The 23,806-nt window shown below is 46.8% G+C and overlaps 2 protein-coding genes across 2 annotated transcripts; both read right to left on the reverse strand.

Moving 5' to 3' along the window:
• Nucleotides 1-8,068: 8,068 nt before the first annotated feature.
• LOC144486441 (uncharacterized) lies at nt 8,069-23,568 on the reverse strand. Its single transcript, XM_078204477.1, has 4 exons — nt 23,507-23,568; nt 22,135-22,773; nt 21,490-21,964; nt 8,069-8,828 (listed from the first exon to the last, which is right to left on the reverse strand). The coding sequence occupies exons 2-4, from the start codon at nt 22,670-22,672 to the stop codon at nt 8,069-8,071; spliced, it is 1,773 nt and encodes a 590-aa protein (XP_078060603.1). The 5' UTR covers nt 22,673-22,773; nt 23,507-23,568.
• LOC144486438 (ER membrane protein complex subunit 4-like) lies at nt 9,115-14,160 on the reverse strand. The gene is made up of 3 exons (XM_078204473.1): nt 13,958-14,160; nt 13,235-13,346; nt 9,115-10,112 (listed from the first exon to the last, which is right to left on the reverse strand). Exons 1-3 carry the CDS (start codon nt 14,068-14,070, stop codon nt 10,056-10,058), a joined length of 282 nt encoding a protein of 93 aa, XP_078060599.1. The 5' UTR covers nt 14,071-14,160; the 3' UTR covers nt 9,115-10,055.
• Nucleotides 23,569-23,806: the final 238 nt, after the last annotated feature.

Here is a 23,806-nt window from a genome sequence, read left to right on the forward strand (position 1 = left end):
TTGCTGACTTGCCCTCAGTCTATAATGAAACATCTAGAGTCACGCACTGACTAATGGCGGTCGCATTTCCCACAATGCTCTGCGCCCCAGAAACCCCTCTATTCAAAAGTTGCTCACCGTAAATCACTAATCATAGAATCCTTACAGTGCAGAAAGAGGCCATTTTACCCATCGAGTCTGTACTGATTCTGAGAGCATCTTTCCCAGGCTCACCCCCTATCCCAGTAACCCCACGCACTTACTCTGCTATTCCCCATCCTGACCTTTTTCTTCACCCTGCCTGCAACCGCAACAATATATTCTGTACCCGACTCTGTTCCTTTCCCCCTGTGTACTTTACCAAGTTATGACTTTTTTCTGTATAACACGCAAGAAATAATTTTCACTGTATCCCAGAACACGCAACAATAATAAATCAAATTAGACCCTACACATCTTGGGACACTAAGGGACAAATTTAACATGGTCAATTCACCGAACCTGCACATCTTTGGGCAGTGAGAGGAAACCAGAGCACCCAGAGGAAATGCACACAGACAGGGGGAGATTGTGCAAACTCCACACCTGAGGTGAAGATGTTGGACTGGGGTGGGCACAGTAAGAAGTCTCACAACATCAGGTTATTTGGAACCACGAGCTTTTGGAGAGCTGATGAAGGAGCAACTTTGACAAACGGTCATCTGGACTCAAAATGTCAGTTCTTTACTCTCTTTACAGATGCTGCCAGACCTGCTGAGATTTTCCAGCATTTTCTCTTTTGGTTTCAGATTCCAGCATCCGCAGTAATTTGCATTGATTCCAAATGAATTTATTGGAATTTAACCTGATATTGTGAGACTTCTTACTGTGTAAACTCCACACAGTCACACACCCACGGCTGGAGTCGAACCCTGGCGTTGTGAGGCAGCAGTGCTAACCACTGTGCCACAGTGATGGGAGTTTGCCGCAAATTTTGGGTGATAACAATGGGCTGGATGTTGCTCAGAATGTGGAGCACTGCAGCAAAGTACACAGAGACAGAGACAGAGCAGCAGACTGGACTGAGAAATGGAGTCTGCAGACTGGAACTGGCAGCATGAGGAGAGGTTATTTAGTCTAACACTCACAGCAATCTACAACCCACCCCCATTACCGAGACAGTGAGACAGAGATTACAAAGAGATTACGCCGTGGGCGGCACGGTAGCACAGTGGTTAGCACTGCTGCTTCACAGCTCCAGGGTCCCGGGTTCGATTCCCGGCTCGGGTCACTGTCTGTGTGGAGTTTGCACATTCTCCTCGTGTCTGCGTGGGTTTCCTCCGGGTGCTCCGGTTTCCTCCCACAGTCCAAAGATGTGCGGGTTAGGTTGATTGGTCAGGTTTAAAAATTGCCCCTTAGAGTCCTGGGATGCGTAGGTTAGAGGGATTAGCGGGTGAATATGTGGGGATAGGGCCTGGGTGGGATTGTGGTCGGTGCAGACTCGATGGGCCGAATGGCCTCCTTCTGCACTGTAGGGGTTTCTATGAAACACTCACCAACACAGCTCCACTGAAACGTCCCAGGAAAAAGGGGGAATCTGTGGCAGTTCCTGTCCTGATATAACCCCAGGACTGTCACTCAAACCCCCAACCCGGCCCAGTTCACAGCTCAGCCTCTCAGCTTGCAGCTTCCTGCACCTCGAGCCAACCTTGAACAGGTGTGGGAGGGTCTGTGGAACCACAGAATGGGGGGAGGGGTGACCTCCTGCTGTGTCCCAAATAGTTTGTCCTTCCCCTCCCCCTTGGCGCTCTAAGCTCTCAATGTGGACAGATTGCTGGACTTTGCTGAGCCTCACTGAGCTGCGCCTGTCCCTTATCCTGGGTCACCCCCTCTCCCTGGGTTTAGTGTGTGTGAAATCGCTGCTTGTTTCCCTGCTGAACCTTCAGTTAAACACAAACAGAAAATGCTGGAGAACCTCAGCATTTCTGGCAGCACCTATGATCATCCAGACTGGAAGCATTAACTCTATTCGCTCACCACAGATGCAGTCAGATCCGCTGAGATTTCCAGCATTTTCTGTTTCAGATTCCAGCACCCGCAGTGTTTTGCTTTTATCTTCATTTAAACAAGCATTCTTTGATGGCCTTTACCCTGGTTGCTCCTTTCCAGAGCTTCCCACCTTCTGCTATTGTCCCTGACTCCCACATTAACCCTGTCATTCCTCCCCTTTACCCCGTTCACCCTGTCTAAAGTCAGGCTCAGAGTTTTCCCGCCATCTCCCCCTCCCCCAGCCTCCACATCCCAACACCCGGAATCTCTAACCCAGCGGTTCCAGTTTGTCTGGTTTGAGTTCAGATTTGCCGCAGCACCGACAGGATTTCACTTCAAACCAGCCGGAACTGACTGCTCACAAATCCCTAAATGTTTCTCCAGCAGCCCGGGCTTGTTAACGTTGTTTCAAGTCAGTTTCAGTTACTCTCCTCAGTTTAAAAAACTTCTCCATTTAATTTAAAATATTACTCGCACCAGACACAAACATAAAACAGTGAACATTATCCCCCCACCCTGACCCGAGCTGGAGTGTCCCGAGGAAGAGACATCTGTTCCGGGTGTTACAATTCTTCGACATTCTCTGTGACATAAAGCAGGAAACGCTGGAAATACTCAACAAGTCAGGCAGCCTCTGTGGAGAGAGAAACAGACTGAATGTGACCTGTCATCGGAACTGGGAAATATAATATTATTTCTCGCAACTAAAAGAGAGACTTTACAGCCTTCAGAACAAAACTGAGTCCAACAATTTTACACCACAATCTCTGCCCCCAGTGTGTTCTGTGTTTCGTTGTTGCTTTTTTCACCTCATTTCCCTCTTGTTTTCTTTACTTTGCATTCGGACTATTGCTAACCGGCTATTCACACCTCATCCAGATCATCTTTTGTGCATTTACTTGTCCCATTAACACTCGTTTTGGTCTTGGGCTGTGAATCATGTTATCAGTTTGCAGATTTTTCATTTTGTTCTTCTCCACCTCCCTCTCTCCCTTCTTCACGGGTCTGGCTTTCCCTGTGTGGCTCCGGAGAACGAGCGGATTTAAGACGTCTGAAAGAGAGAGAGTGAGATGTTTTTTTTCTCTCAGAGGGTCTTTGGTCTGTGGAATTCTCTTCCCCAGAGAGCAGTGGAGACAGAGTCATTGAATATTTTTAAGGTTGATTCATTGGATTCTTGAGAGGAAAGTGGAGTTTTGGCCACAGTCAGATCAGCCGGGATCTTATCTGGAGCAGAGCAGCCCAAAGGTCGACTGCTGCTCCTGATTCATATGGATGTTTAACTGTGTGTTTTACTCTGTTTCTGCCTCCACACAAACTGCCGGGCCTATAGACTCTTTGTGGCGTTGACTGTTTTATTTCAGATTTTAACACTCTGTAACCTCACGGGAAGCTATTGCAGAAGATACGGAGGCATGGGATTGAGGGTGATTTAGCGGTTTGGATCAGGAATTGGCTCGCTGTAAGAAGATTTTAAACTCTCTGGGAACTGTGCCCAGGGACACACACACACACAGTGTGTCCCTGGATTACTGCTCTGTAACATATCACTGTGTAATCCAACAATTAATCCAGTTCTCCTGGATTACTGCTCTGTAACATATCACTGTGTAATCCAACAATTAATCCAGTTCTCCTGGATTGCTGCTCTGTTACATTTCACTGTGCAATGGAACCCGCGCCTGCTGCAGTGAACACACAAATACAGCGAGGGAGCTCCCTCTTGTGGCGATGTGAGGTAAACGGGAAATCACTGAATTCTCAGATTACTGAAGGATCTTGTTGGAGGATTGTGCTGCTGTATTTTTCTTATTCCTATTATTTTTATTTGAATATATTTTAATGCAGACGAATCTATTCTCATAACTGATATCAATCTCGGAAACAAATACAGACAAACTCATAGACACACAAATACTCAGAAAAATGCAGACACATACATATGATTCCAAGAATAAATTAGATATAGCTCTTGGGGCTAAAGGTATGGGAAGAAGGGGGATCAGAATATTGAATTCGATGATCAGCCATGATCAAAATGAATGGCGGAGCAGGCTCGAAGGGCCGAATGGCCTACTCCTGCTTTTAGTTTCTATCTTTTTATAATCTCACACAAACACACACACAGCACGCACAGATACACACTCATACATACACACACTCAGACACACACACTATCTCAGACACTCTCACAAACACAGAGACAGACTGAGACCATGAAAAGTTGATGTCAGTCTCACTCCAAATAATCTGCTGGGAAAATTAAAATAACTGCAGCAAATCTGAAACTCAGTGTGAGTTTTATTGTGAAATGAGATAATGTATAAATATATCCCCATAGCTCAGGGTGGGAGTGGAATTGATGGTTTGTCTGCTGTCTGAACAAATATTAAACTGGAGAGATTATAAAGTTTGAATTGTAATATCTAATGGTGTAAAGTATCTGGGAGCAGAGTGGATGTGATAATGGCTGGAATACAGACTGGGGCAATGAGGGTGAAACTGCTGTGCAGAGTGAATGGTTCTTGTTGTAGGGAGGGATGGGAGGAGGGATAGAGAGAGGAATGGGGGGATGACCTTCCAGAATGTATTTTCCAGCCTTGAGATCCGGGAAGTTTTCAGTATTAAAACAGAACATGCAGAAAATAAGAATCCACACTTTTCCAAGTACCAGTTGATTGTGCCCCAGATTATTGATTTCATTTTTCTCCACCGCTGATGTTGAGATGATTGTTCTGTAATTTTTTGAACAGGGATGTTACGTTTACAATCTCTCAGCCTTTTGGCACCACAACTCTATGAGAAGGATTGGAAGGTTGTGCCCAGAGCCTCCACAAACTCCATGTGAAGGACACTATGTGTCAGAGTGCAGCAGTCCCTCAATGTCAGACTGCAGTGTCAGTCTAGATAATGTGCTCAGCTTGATGAGTATTTCCTGTTGTTATTGATGTGGATCATTCAGAAACAATGGACTCTGATGATGTCATCCAGTCCTGCTGTGATGATGTCATAGAGACTATTACATCACAGCGGAGCCTTAGTGGTGAAAACAGTTTTGTTCCAGACGGCAGCAAGTCCATTACTGATAGATCAGCAACTAGAATTACTGGGTCACAGAGCACAATATTAGGATGGATGGCCAAAACCTTGTTTGGAGAGACAGACCTTAACAAACACCTTTAATCTGGACAGTTAGGGAGGGAGTTTCAGAATCTCATATCCAGGCCTTGTTACATTCACTCAAAATATTTTACAGAAATTGATAAGTTATAATGATCAGGAAGGTTTGAAAAGCATTAATCTCATCTCTTAGGAACAATGTTGACCCCATTTTCTGTCTCAATCTGTTTCTCTTTGTCTCAGTTTACGAACTTCCATCCCATTCACTCTCACTGTCTCTTTTCCCCATTTACTTTGCTCCCTCTATTCACTTGCTCTCTGTCTGTAATAATCACAATGGCTGCCGGTGATTCTCTGACTACAATCAGATAAGAAATTAATCCAAAGTGTGCAGTCCCACCCAGCTGGACAACAATGGAGAGGCACTGGAGGAAGATGGTTTGGTCAATGGTGTCAATAACTGCAGACTGGCTGAGAAGGACAGTGACAGATAACTTACCTCAGTCATATTCACACAGTAATTTGAGACTTTGGTAAGAGCTGGTTTAATACTGTGTGAAAGACAAATGTAATCAGAGGGATTCACACAGGGAATTTCAGGACATATGGGCAGAGATTTGGGAGATGACAGGGATTTTGGAAGTCATAATGAGAGATGGGCAGGAGGGGAACAAAGACACTGGGGTCAAGGATGGACTCGTGGGAGTAAGGGAAGCAACAGAGGCAGCTTTTAAAATTTCATCTATGGGACATGGATGTTGTTGCATGGCCAGCATTTATTGCAAGTTGCCCTTGAGAAGGTGGTGGTGAGCTGCCTTCTTGAACAACTGAGTGGCTTGCTCGGCCATTTTAGAGTCAACCACATTGCTGTGGCTCTGGAGTCCCATGTAGGCCAGACCAGGCAAGGACGGCAGATTTCCTTCCCTAAAGGACATCATTAAACCAGATGGGTTTTTACGACAATTGTTTCACGGTCATCAGTAAATTCTTAATTCCAGATATGTTTTATTGAATTCAGATTTCACCATCTGCCCAGGTGGGATTCAAACCTGGTACCCAGAACATTAGCTGAGTTTCTGGGTTAACCGTCTAGTGTTAATACCACTAGGCCATCACCTCCCCTCAACCTTAGTGACAAAGAAGCTCCATGCGCTCCTCACACTTGTTGTTGGAGGTGAGGATGGAGAAGACAAAGGAGAGGGAGAGCCCTTCAAAAGGATCCAAAGTGAACATAGAACATAGAAAAGCTACAGCACAAACAGGCCCTTCGGCCCACAAGTTGCGCCGAACAATTTCCTTACCTTCTAGGCTCATCTATAACCCTCTATCTTACTAACCTCCATGAACCTATCCAAAAGTTTCTGAAAAGACTCAATCGAATCCGCTTCCACCACCACTACCAGCAGCCGATTCCGCGCACCCGCCACCCTCTGAGTGAAAAACTTACCCCTATTATCTCCTCTATACCTACTCCCCAGCACCCTAAACCTGTGGCCTCTCATGACAACCATTTCAGCCCTGGGTAAAAGCATCTGAGAATCCATTCTATCAATACCCCTCAACATCTTATACACCTCTATCAGGTCACCTCTCATCCTTCGCCTCTCCAAGGAGAAAAGACCTAGCTCTCTCAACCTATCCTCAAAAGGCATACCACTTAATCCTGGCAACATCCTCGTAAATCTCCTCTGCACCCGTTCTATGGCTTCCACATCCTTTCTGTAATGAGGCGACCAGAACTGGGCACAGTACTCCAGTTGGGGTCTGACCAGGATCCTATACAGCTGCAGCATTATCTCCCGATTTCTAAACTCAATTCCTCTATTGATGAAGGCCAGTATTCCATACGCCTTCTTAACCACAGTCTCTACCTGTGACGCTGCTTTGAGCGTCCTATGAACCCGGACCCCAAGATCCCTCTGTTCTTCCACACTGCCAAGCATCTTACCCTTAATATTATATTCTTCCATCCTATTCGACCGACCAAAATGAACCACCACTCACTTATCTGGGTTGAAGTCCATCTGCCATTTCTCTGCCCAGTCTTGCATCTTATCTATGTCTCTTTGCAACTGCTGACATCCCTCTACACTATCCATAACACCTCCAACCTTTGTGTCATCAGCAAACTTGCCAACCCATTCTTCCACTTCCTCATCCAGGTCATTTATAAAAATCACAAAGAGCAAGGGTCCCAGAACAGATCCCTGGGGCACCCCACTGGTGACCGACCTCCACCCTTTGCCTTCTGTGAGCAAGCCAGTTCTGAATACACAAAGCAACATCACCTTGTATCCCTTGCCCCTTCACTTTCTCCATAAGCCTTGCATGGGGCACCTTATCAAACACCTTACTGAAATCCATATAAACCACATTTACCGCTCTTCCGCCGTCTAAGTGTCTAGTCACATCTTCAAAAAACTAAATCAGACTCGTAAGGAATGATCTGCCTCGGACAAAGCCGTGCTGGCTACTTCTGATCATACTATTCCTTTCCAAATGTTCATAAATCCTGCCTCTCAGGATCTTCTCCATCAACTTACCTACCACTGAGGTTAGACTCACCGGTCTATAATTTCCTGGGCAATTTCTTCTCCCTTTCTTGAATAACGGAACCACATCCACCATCCTCCAATCCTCCGGAACCTCTCCCGTCTCCATTGATGACGCAAAGATCATCGCCAGAGGATCAGCAATCTCTTCCTCACCTCCCACAGTAACCTGGGGTACATCCCATCCGGTCCCGGCGATTTATCTCACTTAAGTGAGTTAGAGACATTAAATAGATGCAACACAGTGTGTTCAATATAAAAATAGTAATATGAAACTGATTTATTTGGCCTTTATTCACAATATTAGCCCAAACAACTGGCTGGAATTTATTGACATCATCCAATAGACCCCAACGAACATAATCCTGGATGTCATTGACAGCAAAATCCAATCATTGTCGTTGTCTGTGAGCTTGTTGGTGTCTCATCAGTACAGAAAAATAAGCAAATCCCTTCCCACATTCAGCACATGTGAATGGCCTCTCCCCAGTGTGAACTCGCTGGTGTGTCAGCAGGTTCGATGACTGAGTGAAACCCTTCCCACACACAGAGCAGGTGAACGGTCTCTCCCCAGTGTGAACCCGCTGGTGCATCAGAAGTTTGGATGAGGAAGGGAAACCCTTCCCACACTCAGAGCAGATGAATGGTCTCCCCCCAGTTTGAACACACTGGTGTGTCAGAAGGACGGATGACTGAGTAAACCCTTTGCTACACTCAGGGCAGGTGAACAGCCTCTCCCCAGTGTGAATTTGCTGGTGGACAGTCAGATGAGATGATCGTTTGAATGCAGACCCACAATGAGAGCATCTGAACGGTCTCTCATCAGTGTGAACAGGTTGATGCTGCATCAAGTCCTGGGAACTTTTAAAGCGTTTTCCACAGTCTGGACATGTAAAAGGTCTCTCATCAGCGTGAACTCGCTGGTGTGTCTGCAGTTTGTATTGCTGAGTAAATCCTTTCCCACACACGGAACAGGTGAATGGCCTCTCATTGCTGTGAACACGTTGATGGCGCATCTGTTCCCCAGAACATTTGTAACACTTCCCACAGTCTGAGCATTTAAATGGTCTCTCCTCAGTGTGAACTCGCTGGTGATTCAACAGGGTGGATGACTGAATAAATCCCTTCCCACACACAGAACAGGTGAACGGCCTTTCCCCAGTGTGAAGTCGCTGATGTGTCAGAAGGTAGGATTGACGAGTGAATCCCTTCCCACACTCGAAGCAGGTGAACTTTTTCTCCCCAGTGTGACTGAGCCAATGACTTTCCAGGCCAGACGGGGATTTGAATCCCTTCCCACAATCCCTGCATTTCCACGGTTTCTTCCTGGATTGACTGCATTTGTGTTTCAACAGGTCAGATGATTGGCTGAAGCCTCGTCCACACAGAGAGCACGTGTACGGTTTCTCCCCATTGTAAATGGTGCTTGTTCCTTCCATGTTCAAAATCAAATGATATTCAAGTTACGATAAATTGGAAAACTCCACCAGATTGTGATGTGATGTTTCGTTTCAGTTTCCCGACTGCAAATCCTCCTCTTCTAAAATGCTGTGTAACTGTTTCAAAACAGAAAAAAATGGAGTGAGAGAGAACCCACAAAAACACAAAGGCAGTTTGTGAAATTGAGCTGAATGAATCTGGTCATTTGCGGGGCCGGCTCCAGGGAAAAGTGACCATTAAAACTGGTGGATTCTCATAAAAACCCAACTGGTTCACTAATGTCCTTCGGGAAGGAAACCTGCCACCCAGTCTGGGTCGACACAGATTCTGTCCACAAATTTCTAAACTGTCCCTGAACACCAAGGTCTGGGTCATTTGTATACATTAGGAAGAGCTGGGTGTTAACACCAGCTCCTGAGGAACTCCCAAACATCCATTAACCAGTATTTTGTGTGTTTCCTGTCCCCCAGACAATTTTGTGTCAATGCTGCTGCTGTCCCTTTTATTCCACGAGTCATACCTGTGCTCCGATGTCTGCTGTGCAGCAATTTATCTGATGCTTTTTGGAAGTCCATGTTCACCACATTAACAGCATTATCCTCAACAACGGGATCTGTGACCTCATCAAAATATTTAACCAGGTTCGATAAACACCATTTCCTCTGAACACTGTCCTTCTTAACCCACATTTACTCAGGTGACTAGTAAATATGTCCTGAATTATTGTTTCAGGAATCTTCCCTATCACTAGCATTGAACTGACTGACCTGTAGTTTCTGGGATTATCTTTTGAGCAGTTATTGACTAATCCACCTAACCTGCACATCTTTGGACCACGGGAAGAAATCCATGCAGACACGGAGAACGTGCAAACTCCACACAGACAATCGCCCGCGGCTGGAATCGAACCCTGGTCTTTGGCGCTCTGTGGCAGCAGTGCTAACCACTGTGCAGCCCCAAAACGTTTTCCATGTTCCAATTTCCAATTGCTGTATCCTGTAAATAGAGTTTCCAAAAAGATCATCACTGTTAAACCAGGACATAAATTCAGAAGAGACAAACCATTCCTTGATTTGAATTTTCTGTGTGTAAATCCCCCACTTCTAACCAAATAAAAGCAAATTACTGCGTCTGTTTGAATGAGGAACCAAAAGAGAAAATGCTGGAAAATCTCAGCAGGTCTGGCAGCATCCCTAAGGAGAGATGCAGATGGTCTGTTAGCCTTTATTCCCCAGGGATGCAGTTTCCGAGTGAGGAAAGCTTTCTGAAATTGTATCCAGTTTTGGTGAAACCACATGTGGAACACTGCAGAGTTTGGGTCTCCTTACCCAGAGAATTGCCCCAGAGGACGAGTAACAAACGTTCACCAGACTGCTTCCTGGGATGACAGGACTGTGCAATGAGGAGAGATTGAGCAGAACTGGTCTTTACTCTCTGACCTGATCGTAACCTCAAATCTTCATCCTGCTGACCTCCAATAACCTTTCACCTCCTTTCTTACCAAGAATCTATCCACCTTTGCTTAAAATATTCAAACACTCTTCTTCCACCACCTTTTCAGGGAGAGAGTTCCAAAGACTCACGACACTTGGAGAAAAATTCTCCTCATCTCTACTTTAAATGGGTGATGCTTTATTTTTTAAAACGGTGACCCCTAGTTCTGGATTATCCCACAAGAGGAAACATCCTCTCTACCTCCATCCTGTCAAGGCCTTGCAGGAACAAGTCGCCATTTACTCTTCTGAACTCCAGCGGATACACTCCTAGCCTGTCCAACCTTGCCTCGTAACACAACCCATCAATTTCAGGCATTGTAAGAAGTCTCACAACACCAGGTTAAAGTCCAATTGGTTTATTTGGAATCACGAGCTTTCGGAGCGCTGCTCCTTCGTCAGGTGCGGAAGGATTCCAAATTCCAAATAAACCTGTTGGTCTTTAACCTGGTGTTGTGAGACTTCTTACTGTGCCCACCCCAGTCCAACGCCGGCATCACCGCATTATTTCAGGTATTGGTCTGGTAAACTTCTCTGAACTGTCTCCAGCACACTTACACCCTTCCTTAAACAAGGTGACCAATACTGTACATAGTACTCCAGACGTGGTCTCACTAGTGACCTGTACAACTGAAGCATAACCTCCCTAGTTCTGTATTTAATTCCCTTCACAATGAATGATAACATTCTATTAGTGTTCCTAATTACTGATTTACTTGCATATTAGCCTTTTGTGATTTATGTACTAGAACACCCAGATCCCTCTGAATCTCTGAGCTCTGCAATCTCTCACCGTTTAGACAAAATGCTTCTTTTTCATTCTTCCTGCCGAAATGGACAATTTCACATTTGCCCACATTCTACTCCATTTACCAGATATTTTCCCACTCACTTAACCTTTCTGTCTTTTTGAACCCTCCGTATGTCCTCGTCACAACTTACTTTCCCACCTATCTTTGTGTCATCGGCAAATTTGCCAACCAGCCCTTCATCCAGTCATTTCTATAAATCTTTGATTCCTTGCCCCAAATTTGTTTCCCTGTCTACTATTTAGTTTTAAAATGCTTTCCCCAGTACTGGTGTCAGTGCCCCATGAACCAGAACCCACCTCCCACACCAATCTTTGAGTCACTCATTCATCTCTCTGATCTGATTTGTCCTAAGACAATTAGTAAGTAGTTAAGGTAATTATCCAGATTATGAACTTTGAGATCCTGCTTCTTAATTTGGTACCTAGGTCCTCATACTAGCCATGTAAAACCTCCTTCTTTGTCCTGCCTGTGTCATTGGTACCTACATGGACCACAATGACTGGGTCCTCCCCCGTGCAGCTGTTTTTGAGCTGCAGATCCGACACAATACTGTAAGTTCCTCTTCAGACCTGAGCAGATGTCCTGAACCCTGGCACAAGCCAACACAGCCATCTGGACTCATGCTCTTTGCTGCAGAGAACAGTGTGAATCCCTCTGATTACACCATCCCATACTACCCCTACATTCCCTTTTTCTCCTCCAACTTGAATGGCTTCCTGTACCACGGTGCCAAGGTCAGTTTGCTCATCCACCCTGCAGCATAAACAAGCTGAAAAAACTGCAATCCGGTTGGACAATTGTGAAGGCTGAGGCTCCTGCCACCTGAATCCCCTTACCTGCCTCACTCACAGTCATCCTCCTGTCCCTGATCACTGACCAAATCAGTAGGTCCTGTCCTAAGAGGTGTGACTGCTTCCTGGTGTAAAGAATCCAGGTAATGTTCCCCCTCCCTGATGCATCGCAGTGTCTGTAGTTCAGCCTCCAGCTCATAAACTCTAACCGGAGCTGCTTGAACTTCAAACACTTACTGCAGATGTGTTTGCCCTCGATCAAACTGACACCCAGGAGCTCCCACACGCTGCAGCTGTGACACATCACCTGTCCTCCCATCTTTAATGTGTGCGAAAAAAGTATTTAATTATTTTATCCAATGATGTATTTTACTTTTGATTTTATATATTTTATTAACCTTACCAGCAGTTGCTATACGATTTTGATCCTTAGACATCGAATAAACTTTAGTCACTTTGCAGATACTCAGCAAATAGCTCGCCGCTCTTTCTCCTGTAGAAGAGGAAGATCACTTCCCAAAGGCTGAGAATATTAGAAAGCAAAAGGGTACCTCGTTCCCTTCCTTCCCTAAGTCCCTTAATCACCCAACTCTTAGCACACTGTTCTAAGCTGCATTCAAGTGATGCCAGTTCAGAGCTGTTTCTGAGCTGCAGATTCAATACAATACTCACTTGCAGACATGGACATCAAGGCCTGTATGGGTCTCCAGGCCATCATGCACACCATCATGATAGGGAGGATGGAGATGGTGTTGCCAGCCATGTACATGATGAACAGATTCATGGGCAGCTGTTTCAATGGGCCCAAGGTGATGAAAACAGAAAGTGAGCAGGGTATCAGTAAAGGGGGCCGGTTTGGGGAGGCCATATGCTGATCTTATACACAGGTCTGGAAGTAACAATTAACTCAATAAGTCCCTTTATCAAACAGGCTGCTGTGGTTCACCAAGGCACTTCACCACTGTGGACAAACCAGGGGCGTTGTCAGCCACACACTAAAGACACATTCAAATCTAACTTACCTTCTCAACTCGGATCCGGTCTGTTTCTTGGACGCGGATGTCCGGTAGCTGTTTGTCCGAATATGCGACTGGGTACATGGAGTCTCTCTGGCCACACTGTTGATCACGGCTCCTGTGAGAAACAGAAAACACAAATTGGTCACCCTTTCAAGACCTTGTTTAAAGAGGGAGTCTCTCTGTTGAGGACCCCAACGTGGTGACAATAGTGCCAGCATGAACTAAAGCTTGGGCAAACCTCAGACACACACTGCCGTTGCGTGTACCAAACTGCCAGGGGAATGGAGGGCTGCAGAAGTGGATTAGTGTCAATCAGGGTGCCAATCCACTTGCCCTCCATTGAGGAACAAAGCGACAAATCACCACATGTACCAAATTGTATCTTGAAAACAAACACTGCGGGACATTGAGAGAGATCCAGTTCAGCACCCGGCCCTGGAAACCAGCAATCGTTCCTCCAACCACCACCGCAGTTGGCACCTGATCAGGTGGAGGGGCTGAAACCAAAAGGGCATCTCAGGGTCATGACCTGGGAAAAGATGCCAAGTGGGGTCTGAGTGGTTTCTGGGGGATTTGAGGGGCTGCTTTGTGCTGAGGGGCTCGGTGAGGGGTAAAAGACGCGTGAAAAACCCGGGGTTGGGAAGTTTTGGGTTGGTTCCACATCCCCGGGTCAGTGTGCGGTGGCGTCCCCTCGGGAGAGGCGGGCTGACCCGGCTTGCCGCTTACTCGAGCCCCCGGCTCCCCGCGCGGCCTCCACAGCTGCTGCTGCCGCTCAGGTTAAACTCGAGGGTCCACTTGTGCCAGCGCGCGCGGTTGGCAAGCCCCGCCCCTGCTGCCATGGCAACGCCGGCGACAGTTAACCGCTTTCAAATCTGATTCCGATCCGAAGAAGAAGCCGCGCGCTTCCGTCAACAAACCACAACCGCAGCAATGCGCATGTGCGGTCCCAACCTCCTCAGCCCATTGCCCCGCCCCCACATCGCAGCCATCTTTGTTAGGGGCACATCGGCTCCGACACTTCACCTTGTCAAACGGAGCACGTCTGCCCCGCACAAAGATGGACGTCACTTAACCTCAGAGGTATTTACATCGCTTTTTTCGCCTCAAAAAACGTGTAACACAGTATAAAACGTCAATAAAACCTAAAGGACCTTGCCTCCTCAATCAGCAATCAAAATCATAAATATCTATTGTAATGGGTTTCTCCACAGATGCTGCCAGTCCAGCATTTTCAGTTTAAATTTCACAATTCCAACATCCGCAGTATTTTAATTTTATTTCCTTTCTATTCTGCCTCTAATGTAACTGGATATCATGAGTAAAGCTGCCACCAGGCTGATCCTTCAGTGTGGCACAGTCGTTAGCATTGCTGCCTCACAGCGTCAAGAACCTGGGTTTGATTCCCATCCTTGGATCATTGTCTGTGCAGAGTTTGCACGTTCTATGTGGGTTTCTTCTGGGTGCTCCAGTTTCCTCCCATACGCCATCCTTTTCTTCACATGAGAATCCAGTATTTTGTCCTGAATGAATTTTGAGGCCCAAGTCAGAGCGAATAAGTAAAAGCAAAAAACTGTGGATGCTGGAATCTGAAACAAAAACAGGAAATGCTGGAAAATCCCAGCAGGTGTGACAGCATCTGTGGAGAGAGAATAGAGCCAAGAGAGCCAGCGAATAAATAACCCTATCAGGTACCAGATTCACGTAGAATTCAGCAAGAAATTCTGCAAACGTCCTTCAAACTGAACAGGAAACATTGCCATTCAAGTTTTAGCCTGGTTTCGGAACGGGGACCTTTCACATGCTAGGTAAATGTGATAACCACTACACTGCAGAAGCTGTTGACAGCACAGGGCAGCCAATCGGCCTGTCGGCAATGTTCAACTCTGCTATGTTACTGCAGGTTCCAATAGTTAGACTGAGAGCCCATGCCACTTAATACAAGAAGACAACTTTTACTTTCAACCTGATGTCTCAACTTATATTGAACTTCAAAATTTAAAAGTGTCCGTCTGGCAAATGTCTAAAGGAGCAATTATTTCTGCTCAATTATAGAATCCCTAAAGTGCAGAAAGAGGCCAGTCAGTCCATCGAGTCTGCACCGACAACAATCCCAACCAGATCCTATCCGCATAACCCTATATATTTGCACTGCTAATCCCATGACACCAAGGGGCAATTCAGCATGGCCAATCCACCTAACCTGCACATTTGAGGAAACGTACACAGAGACGGGGACAATATGCAGATGCCACACAGATTTCCTTCCCAAGGCTGGAATCGAACCTGGGTCCCTGACACCATGAAGCAGCAGTGCTAACCACTGTGCCAAATTCATCATTCTCAGTCTATATTACTCGGTATTTGTTTCATTATTCAACATTTAATATCAATACATTTATTTAACATAGATGTCATCATTCTGAATTGCATATCTCTGAACTATATCACATTGAATTGCAAATGTGACTGACCAACAATACAGATCGAGTCACTGGGTAACACACATCCCATGGTGCTTATTTGAGATTGAGTCAGTCTTTAAACAAAATCAAATATCTTTAATGGGAAGAGATTTAGAAATGATCAGTTAGTTATACTTGATCCTTCTTTATTCTGGGTGTGAAACATTCTGGCACTTAAATCCCATGGGCGGCACGGTAGCACAGTGGTGAGCACTGCTGCTTCACAGCTCCAGGGTCCCAGGTTCGATTCCCGGCTCGGGTCACTGTCTGTGTGGAGTTTGCACATTCTCCTCGTGTCTGCGTGGGTTTCCTCCGGGTGCTCTGGTTTCCTCCCACAGTCCAAAGATGTGTGGGTTAGGTTGATTGGCCAGGTTAAAAATTGCCCCTTAGAGTCCTGGGATGCGTAGGTTAGAGGGATTAGCGGGTAAATATGTGGGGGTAGGGCCTGGGTGGGATTGTGGTCGGTGCAGACTCGATGGGCCGAATGGCCTCCTTCTGCACTGTAGGGATTCTATGAATTTATCTACAGGAGAGTCCAGCAGATCCGCACTGATTCTCGATTTCCTCATCTGCCAAGTGTTTTTTTCTATTTCTCTATTGTGAAGACCGATTTTTAAAAAAAGATTGTTCTGCGCAATGTGCGTCATTTCCTCTAGTTCAGTTACAGTATCACCTTTGAGTCTGTCTTTATGAGCACACAATACTATTAGACATGTTTCAGGTGGTAATTAACTATGTTAGTCTGCACCTACAAATTCTGTTGTGGACTGAACAAATTGCTAATATGTGCACGGTGTCAAAATGCAAACATTTATTTCCTTGTTGCGTTTTAAAATATCGCATTCCTGATTTTCCTGAAAGCATTTGTACCGAGATCAGAGCAAAGATAATAGCTGGAATTTTACCGTTGGCCTCGGGTGGGATTTTATGAGCCTTGCGAGAGCGATGCTGTAAAATACTGGTCAATGTCTGTAACATCGAGATTTGGATAATGTTCAGCAAATAACTGAAATCATGCAGACTTCCCTCACCCTAACGGGTAAAGTTTCATTAATGTTTCTGCCCGGTTTTGAACCTTCGTGTGTTAGGCAAATGGGATAATCACAACATTACAAAAACTGCCAACAGCGCCAGGCCTACAATCGACCTGTCTGCAATGTTCAGCTTTGCTGTGTTGCTGCTGGTTTTCATGGCGAGACTAAGAGCCCATGTCACTTCAGATGTGACAGAGCTCTGACGAAGGGTCATCTCGACTTGAAACATTGGCTCTATTCTCTCCCCACAGATGCTGTCAGATCTGCTGAGATTTTCCAGCATTTTCTGTTTTTGTTTCAGATTACAGCATCAACAATATTTTGCTTTTAAAATAAATGGAAATTGGTGAAATGGGTGAAGGTGAAGGGGAGAGTTCATGCTCGTGAATTGTCAGAGATGGACCTTCACATGGTCCATCTCTGAGACTTCTCTTCCCCCTCCTTGACATTTCTGACTCCATTTCTGGTAGTCATGATGTGGAGATGCCGGCGTTGGACTGGCGTAGGTACAGTAAGAAGTCTCACAACACCAGGTTAAGGTCTGAGTGACTCACCTGATGAAGGAGCAGTGCCCCAAAAGCTCGTGATACCAAATAAACCTGTTGGACTTTAACCTGGTGTTCTGAGACTCTTTACTGTGTCAATTTCTGGTGATAATATCACTGGTATCTATTACAAGCACACCGACACCTACAACTACCTTGACTACAGTTCTTCACACCCCATATCCTTAAAGGACTCCATCTCATTCTCTCAGTTCCTTCACCTCCGCCACATCTGTCCTGATAATGCCATTTTCCAAAATAGTGTTGCCCATGTCTTTCTTTTGCCAATTGTGGTTTTTCACCTACTGTGGTTGACAGGACACTTGACCATGACCGACCCATTCCCCAGGCCACTGCTGTTACCCCCTCCTCTCCCTCCCAGAACCAGAATAGGCTTCCCCATGTCCTCACTTTTCACCCCACCAGCCTCCGCATTCAAAGGATCATCCTCTGCCATTTCTGCCAACTCCAGCATGATGCCACTACTCATCACACCTTCCCCTCACCCCTTCTCCCCCCCCCCCCCCCCCCCGCCACCTCCACCCTCCTCAGCAAGAACTCACAAGGACCGTTCTCTCTGGGACACCCTGGTCCATTCCTCCATCACACCCACCATCTCACCCCCTGTCCATGGAGCCTTCCCATCTTCCCATGCAATCGTTGAAGGTGCAACACCTACCCTTTTACCTCCTCCCTGCTCACTGTCCCAGGTCCCAAACACCATTTCAGGTGAAGCAGCGTTTCACAGACATCTCCTTCAATCTGGTCTATTGCATTCGCTGCTCCCAATGTGGTCGACTCCACACTGGAGAGACCAAATGCAGACTGGGTGTCTGTTTTGCTGAACACCATCCACAAGCAAAACCCAGACCTTCCTGTCAGTTCAACACACCACCCTACTCTCCTGTCCACATGTCGGTCCTTGCAATGTTCTAGTGAACCCCGATGCAAACTGGTGGAACAGCACCTCATCTTCCAATTGGACACTTTACAGCCTGAACATTTACAGGACTGAACATTGAATTCAACATTCACAGCGTGAACTCTCTCCTTCACCTACACTCCATTTATTTCATTTAATTCTGATTCTTCTTTTTGTCTTATTCATCCATTTTATCATCCTTCTTTCTCACTTCCATGTTTCCAGTTCTCCATTCTTGCTTTCTGCCTTGTCCACCCCTACCCGCCATTCAGCGCAACTGTTTCTGCCTTGTCCACCCCCTAACCACTCCCCCTCCCCCCACCCACCCACATTCAGGGCAACTGCCTTAAACATCTGTACTACTGTTCTGCCATTCACATATTCTGATCGCTTCATGGACACTTTTAACACCTCTCCCAGCTCTCTTCATACATAAAAAGCAAATTGTTGCAGATGCTGGAATCTGAAACCAAAAGAGAAAATGCTGGAAAATCTCAGCAGGTCTGGCAGCATCTGTGAGGAGAGAAAAGAGCTGATGTTTCGAGTCCAGATGACCCTTTGTCAAAGCTGGCAGGGTCTTCATCCTCATTCATCCTCTCTCCCCCCTGTCTGTTAGACATGCACACGCTCCACTTTCTGGTGAACACACACTGACTCTCTGCTTCAAGCTTTACTCTTTGTACCAATTCACACTCTGACTCCTTTTACAATTACTCATTGTTCCCAATAGGCTCCATTCCCTCTGACTCCATCCCCCTGAACTCAGAGCATCACCCCAGGGATCCTTCCTCCCTGCTCCATCCCCCTGAACATCATCCCAGGGACCCTCTCTCCCTGCTCCATTCCCTCTGACTCCATCCCCCTGAACTCACTGAGCATCACCCCAGGGATCCTCTCTCCCTGCTCCATTCCCTCTGACTCCATCCCCCTGAACTCACTGAGCATCACCCCAGGGATCCTTCCCCCCTGCTCCATCCCCCTGAACATCACCCCAGGGATCCTTCCCCCCTGCTCCATTCCCTCTGACTCCATCCCCCTGAACTCACTGAGCATCACCCCAGGGACCCTTCCCCCCTGCTCCATTCCCTCTGACTCCATCCCCCTGAACTCACTGAGCATCACCCCAGGGATCCTTCCCCCCTGCTCCATTCCCTCTGACTCCATCCCCCTGAACTCACTGAGCATCACCCCAGGGACCCTTCCCCCCTGCTCCATTCCCTCTGACTCCATCCCCCTGAACTCACTGAACATCCCCCCAGGGATCCTTCCCCCCTGCCCCATTCCCTCTGACTCCATCCCCCTGAACTCACTGAGCATCACCCCAGGGATCCTCTCTCCCGGCTCCATTCCCTCTGCCAGCATTCCCCTGAACTCACTGAACAGAAGGAGCAATCCCAGAGTAACTGTTGGGAATGGAGACAGGGAATGTTCCAGGTTTGTGTATTTTTAGTTATCCTGGTGTCAGAACACACACACACATCAATAAAAGAGGGCATTCCTGCAAACACACTGCAGCTCCTCATGTCTGTTGTATAATTGTCCCAGGCTCCTGTGAATTCCTTCAACTAGTATGTAATGTAGACTTGAATTGATTTATTTTAAAACGGTTTATTTTAAACATATTAACACAGGCCTGAAAGTTGTAGACTCAGGACTGTCACACAAATGCTCTCAATCTGATGGTGTGGTGGTATTGTCACTGGGCTAGTCACCCAGAGTCCGAGGGTAATGCTCTGGGGAGCCAGCTTCCAATCACACCACAGCAAATGGTGAAATCTGAATTCAATGAAAATCTGGAATTAAAGGTCTAGCGATGACCATGAACCCATTGCTGTTCAAACCCATTTGGTTCACCGATGTTCACTGATGCCCTTTAGGGAAGGAATTTATACGACTCCAGAATAAGACCAGAGGATGCTGGAAAAACTCAGCAGGTCTGGCAGCATCTGTAAGTCTTTCATGTGGCTCCAGGTCCACACAATGTGGTTGACTCTGGAATGGTCCAGCAAGCAAGCCACTCAGTTCAAGGGCAGTTAGGGATAAGCCACAAGCAATGAATTAAAAATAATCTTCACAAAATGTTGACCAGTCATTTTCAGTCTGGAAATTTAAACCTGCTGTTTCAGGAACAGATCCCAGATTTAAACCAATCGTTGATTTAACAGCACACTGCCAGCATTCACCGCTGTTCTTCCCAACTCTAAAACACAGTTGTAAAGGAGTCTTTGTTCCATGTCTTAGAATCCTACAATGCAGAAGGAGGCCATTCGGTCCATCGAATCTGCACTGACCACAATCCCACCCAGGCCCTATCCCCATAACGCCATGAATTTATCTTGGCTAGTGCCCCGACACTAAGGGGCAATTTATCACGGCCAATTCACCTAACCCTCACATCTTTGGACTGTGGGAGGAAACCGGAGCACCCGGAGGAAACCCACGTAGACACGGGGAAAATGTGCAAACTCCACACAGACAGTGACCCAAGCTGGAAATTGAACCCGGGTCCCTGGCGCTGTGAGGCAGCAGTGCTAACCACTAAAGCTCTGAACCATGGAAGAGAGTGGTTGGGATACATTTCTTACACACCTCAGGAATATCCCACACATTTTGTCTTGAATGTGATTAACAGCAGCAATAACTGCAGAATGCAGCTCCTGAAGACACATGAACTCATTGAGGTGTTAGTAGATGAGGTAGGCAGCACGGTGGCACAGTGGTTAGCACTGCTGCCTCACAGCACCAGCGACCAGGGTTCAATTCCGACCTCAGGGGACTGTCTTTGTCGAATTTGTCCATTCTCCCATGTCTGCGTGGGTTTCCTTCGGGTGCTCCGGTTTCCCACAGTCCAAAGATGAGTAGGTCGGGTGGATTGACCACGGTAAAGACAGTTTGGCCCGGTGGGCTTGTGGAAGGGAGGGAAGCAGCAGAAACAGCTGATCAGATTGTCTCAAGCTTAATGACAAAGAAGCTCCATGAACTCCTCGCTTGTTGCTGGAGGTGAGGATGGAGGAGACAAGGGCAAGGGAGAGACCTTCAGTAGGAATTGATCTATGTTCGAGATATTAAAAAGATTCAACACAAATCTGATTGATTTAACATTTATCTGGAATATTAACTCAGCTGAGATGGAGTTTATGAACATCAGCAGAAACAGAGCCCAATCGACATGCTTCATTTCTGGATGTAAATAATGGCAAAATCCAATCACTGTTGTCATTTATGAACTCGCTGGTGTGTCAGCAGATTGGATGAAGAAGCAAATCCCTTCCCACAGACAGAGCAGGTGAATGGCCTCTCCCCAGTGTGAGTGCGCCGGTGCACAGTGAGATGAGATAATTCTCTGAACCTAGTCCCACAGTCAGAGCACCTGAACGGTCTCTCCCCAGTGTGAACACGTTGATGACGTATCAGTTCCCCTGAACTTTTATAGCATTTCCCACAGTCCGGGCATTTAAACGGTCTCTCCTCAGTGTGAGTGCGCTGGTGTGAAGTGAGGGCAGATGATGTCTTGAACCCAGTCTTACAGTGAGAACACCTGAACGGTCTCTCATCAGTGTGAACACGTTGATGGCGCATCAGTTCCCCAGAACTTTTATAGCTCTTCCCACAGTCTGGACATTTAAATGGTCTCTCAGTAGTGTGAACTTGCTGGTGTTTCAGCAGGGTCGATAACTGAGTGAATCCTCTTCCACATTTGGAGCAGATGTAAGGTTTCTCGTGAGTGTGAACTCGCTGGTGTCTCTGCAGGGTACATGAATGAGCGAACCCTTCCCACACTGAGAGCAAGTGAATGGCCTCTCCGCAGTGTGAGTGCGCTGGTGTACAGACAGGTTACTCAATTGTCTGAATGCAGTGCCACACTGAGAGCATCTGAAAGGTTTCTCATCAGTGTGAGTGCGTTGGTGTTTAGTTAGGGCAGAGGATGTCTTGAACCCACTCCCGCAGTGAGAGCACCTGAATGGTCTCGCATCAGTGTGAACACGTTGATGGGACAAAAGTTCCCCAGAACTTTTATAGCACTTCCCACAGTCTGAGCATTTAAAAGGTTTCTCTTCAGTGTGAACTCGCTGGTGCATCAGCAGGTTAGACGACCTTGAGAATCTCTTCCCACACTCGGAGCAGATGAATGGCTTCTCCCCGGTGTGAACTTGTTGGCGTTTCATTGCACACTCAGAGGAGGCCAATGGCCTCTCCCCACTGTGAACTCGCTGGTGTCTCAGCAAGTTGGTTAACTGAATGAATCCCTTCCCACAGTCAGAGCAGGTGAATGGCTTCTCCCCAGTGTGACAGCGGCAATGCTTTTCAAGGTGAGATGGGGATCTGAATCCCTTCCCACAATCCTCACATTTCCACGGTTTCTTCCTGGTGTGACTGCGCTTGTGTTTCGACAGGTCAGATGATTGGTTGAAGCCTCGTCCACACACAGAACACACGTACGGTTTCTCTCCGCTGTGAATGGTGCTTTTTTCTTCCATGTTCAAAATCCGATGATATTCACGTTGTGATAAGTTGTGCGACTGCCAGGTCCGGATGTGATGTATGGTTTGAATTTCCTGACTGCAAGTCCTCCTAAAACCTGTGAAATTGATTTAAAACAGAAACAAGGGAGTGAGAGATAACCCACAAAAACACAAAGGCAGGTTGTGAAATTGAGCTGAATAAATCTGGTAATTTATGGGGACAGCATGAAGGAAAAAGTGACCATGAAAGCTGCTGGATTTTTGTAAAAACGCAACCGGTACATTAATGTCCTTCAGGGAAAGGAACCTGCCACTCAGTCTGGGTCTGCACAAAACACTGACCTTTAAATGAGGGAGTGGCACGGTGGCACTGCTGCCTCACAGCAGCAGGGACATGGATTCGATTCCCGGCGTGGGTCACTGTCAGCGTGGAGTTTGTACATTTTCCTCCTAGACATCTGTATGGGTTTCCTCCGGGTGCTCCTGTTATCTCCCACAGGTTAGGTGGATTGACCATGTTAAATTGCCCTTTCGTGTCAGGGGGACTAGCTAGGGTAAATGCATGGGGTTAAGGGGATGGGGCCTGGGTGGGATTGTGGTCGGTGCAGACTCGATGGGCCGAATGGCCTCTTTCTGCGCTGTTGGGATTCTGTGAAAATCACAACATTCTCTCCTCCTGCTGACAGGGAGCACCGCGCATGCGCATTACTGCGCATCGCCCCAGGAAAGATGGCGGCCGTTTATCCATGCTTGTCTCTGCAGAAGTAGAATGGCTCTGGACAAACCCGGGACTGGCCCAGGACCTTCGTGTTTGAGGTTTGAATTCACGAAGTGTTCATGAAACCTTACCGCCCTCCCTTTGCGCCCATCGCTCCCTCAGACACGCCGCTTCCTTACCCGCCACGGAGACAAGAAACAACAACTTCAACTCCACAGCACTCCCTCTGCGCATGCTCAGAACACGGTCACTACTGCGCCTGCGCGGTCGTGATTGCCTGGATCGGAGGCATTCCTCGTCGCTTGGGACGCTGGGTAAACGCCCTGCCATTGAATAGAACAAATGGTTTGTCGTGATTTCTTTGTTGTTATCGCGTGCAAGCTGGGGCTGAAGGGCCAATAATAAAACTAGGATACATATCATATAGAGAC

Source organism: Mustelus asterias, unplaced genomic scaffold (genome assembly GCF_964213995.1).
Source record: "Mustelus asterias unplaced genomic scaffold, sMusAst1.hap1.1 HAP1_SCAFFOLD_342, whole genome shotgun sequence".
NCBI classification, from domain to species: Eukaryota; Metazoa; Chordata; class Chondrichthyes; order Carcharhiniformes; family Triakidae; genus Mustelus; species Mustelus asterias.

Coding starts and splice junctions, on each gene's coding strand:
- LOC144486441 (XM_078204477.1), bottom strand. CDS start 22,672: ATGGAAGAAAAAAGCACCATTCACAGCGGAGAGAAACCGTACGTGTGT. Junction 21,965..22,134: donor CAGGTGCTCTCACTGCGGGA/GTGGGTTCAAGA, acceptor CAGTGTGGGAAG/GGTTCGCTCATTCATGTACC. Junction 8,829..21,489: donor CGCACTCACACTGGGGAGAG/GCCATTCACCTG, acceptor CACTGGGGAAAG/GCCGTTCACCTGTTCTGTGT.
- LOC144486438 (XM_078204473.1), bottom strand. CDS start 14,070: ATGGCAGCAGGGGCGGGGCTTGCCAACCGCGCGCGCTGGCACAAGTGG. Junction 13,347..13,957: donor GCGGGGAGCCGGGGGCTCGA/GTAAGCGGCAAG, acceptor TGTTTCTCACAG/GAGCCGTGATCAACAGTGTG. Junction 10,113..13,234: donor ACCGGATCCGAGTTGAGAAG/GTAAGTTAGATT, acceptor CTCTATTTACAG/GATACAGCAATTGGAAATTG.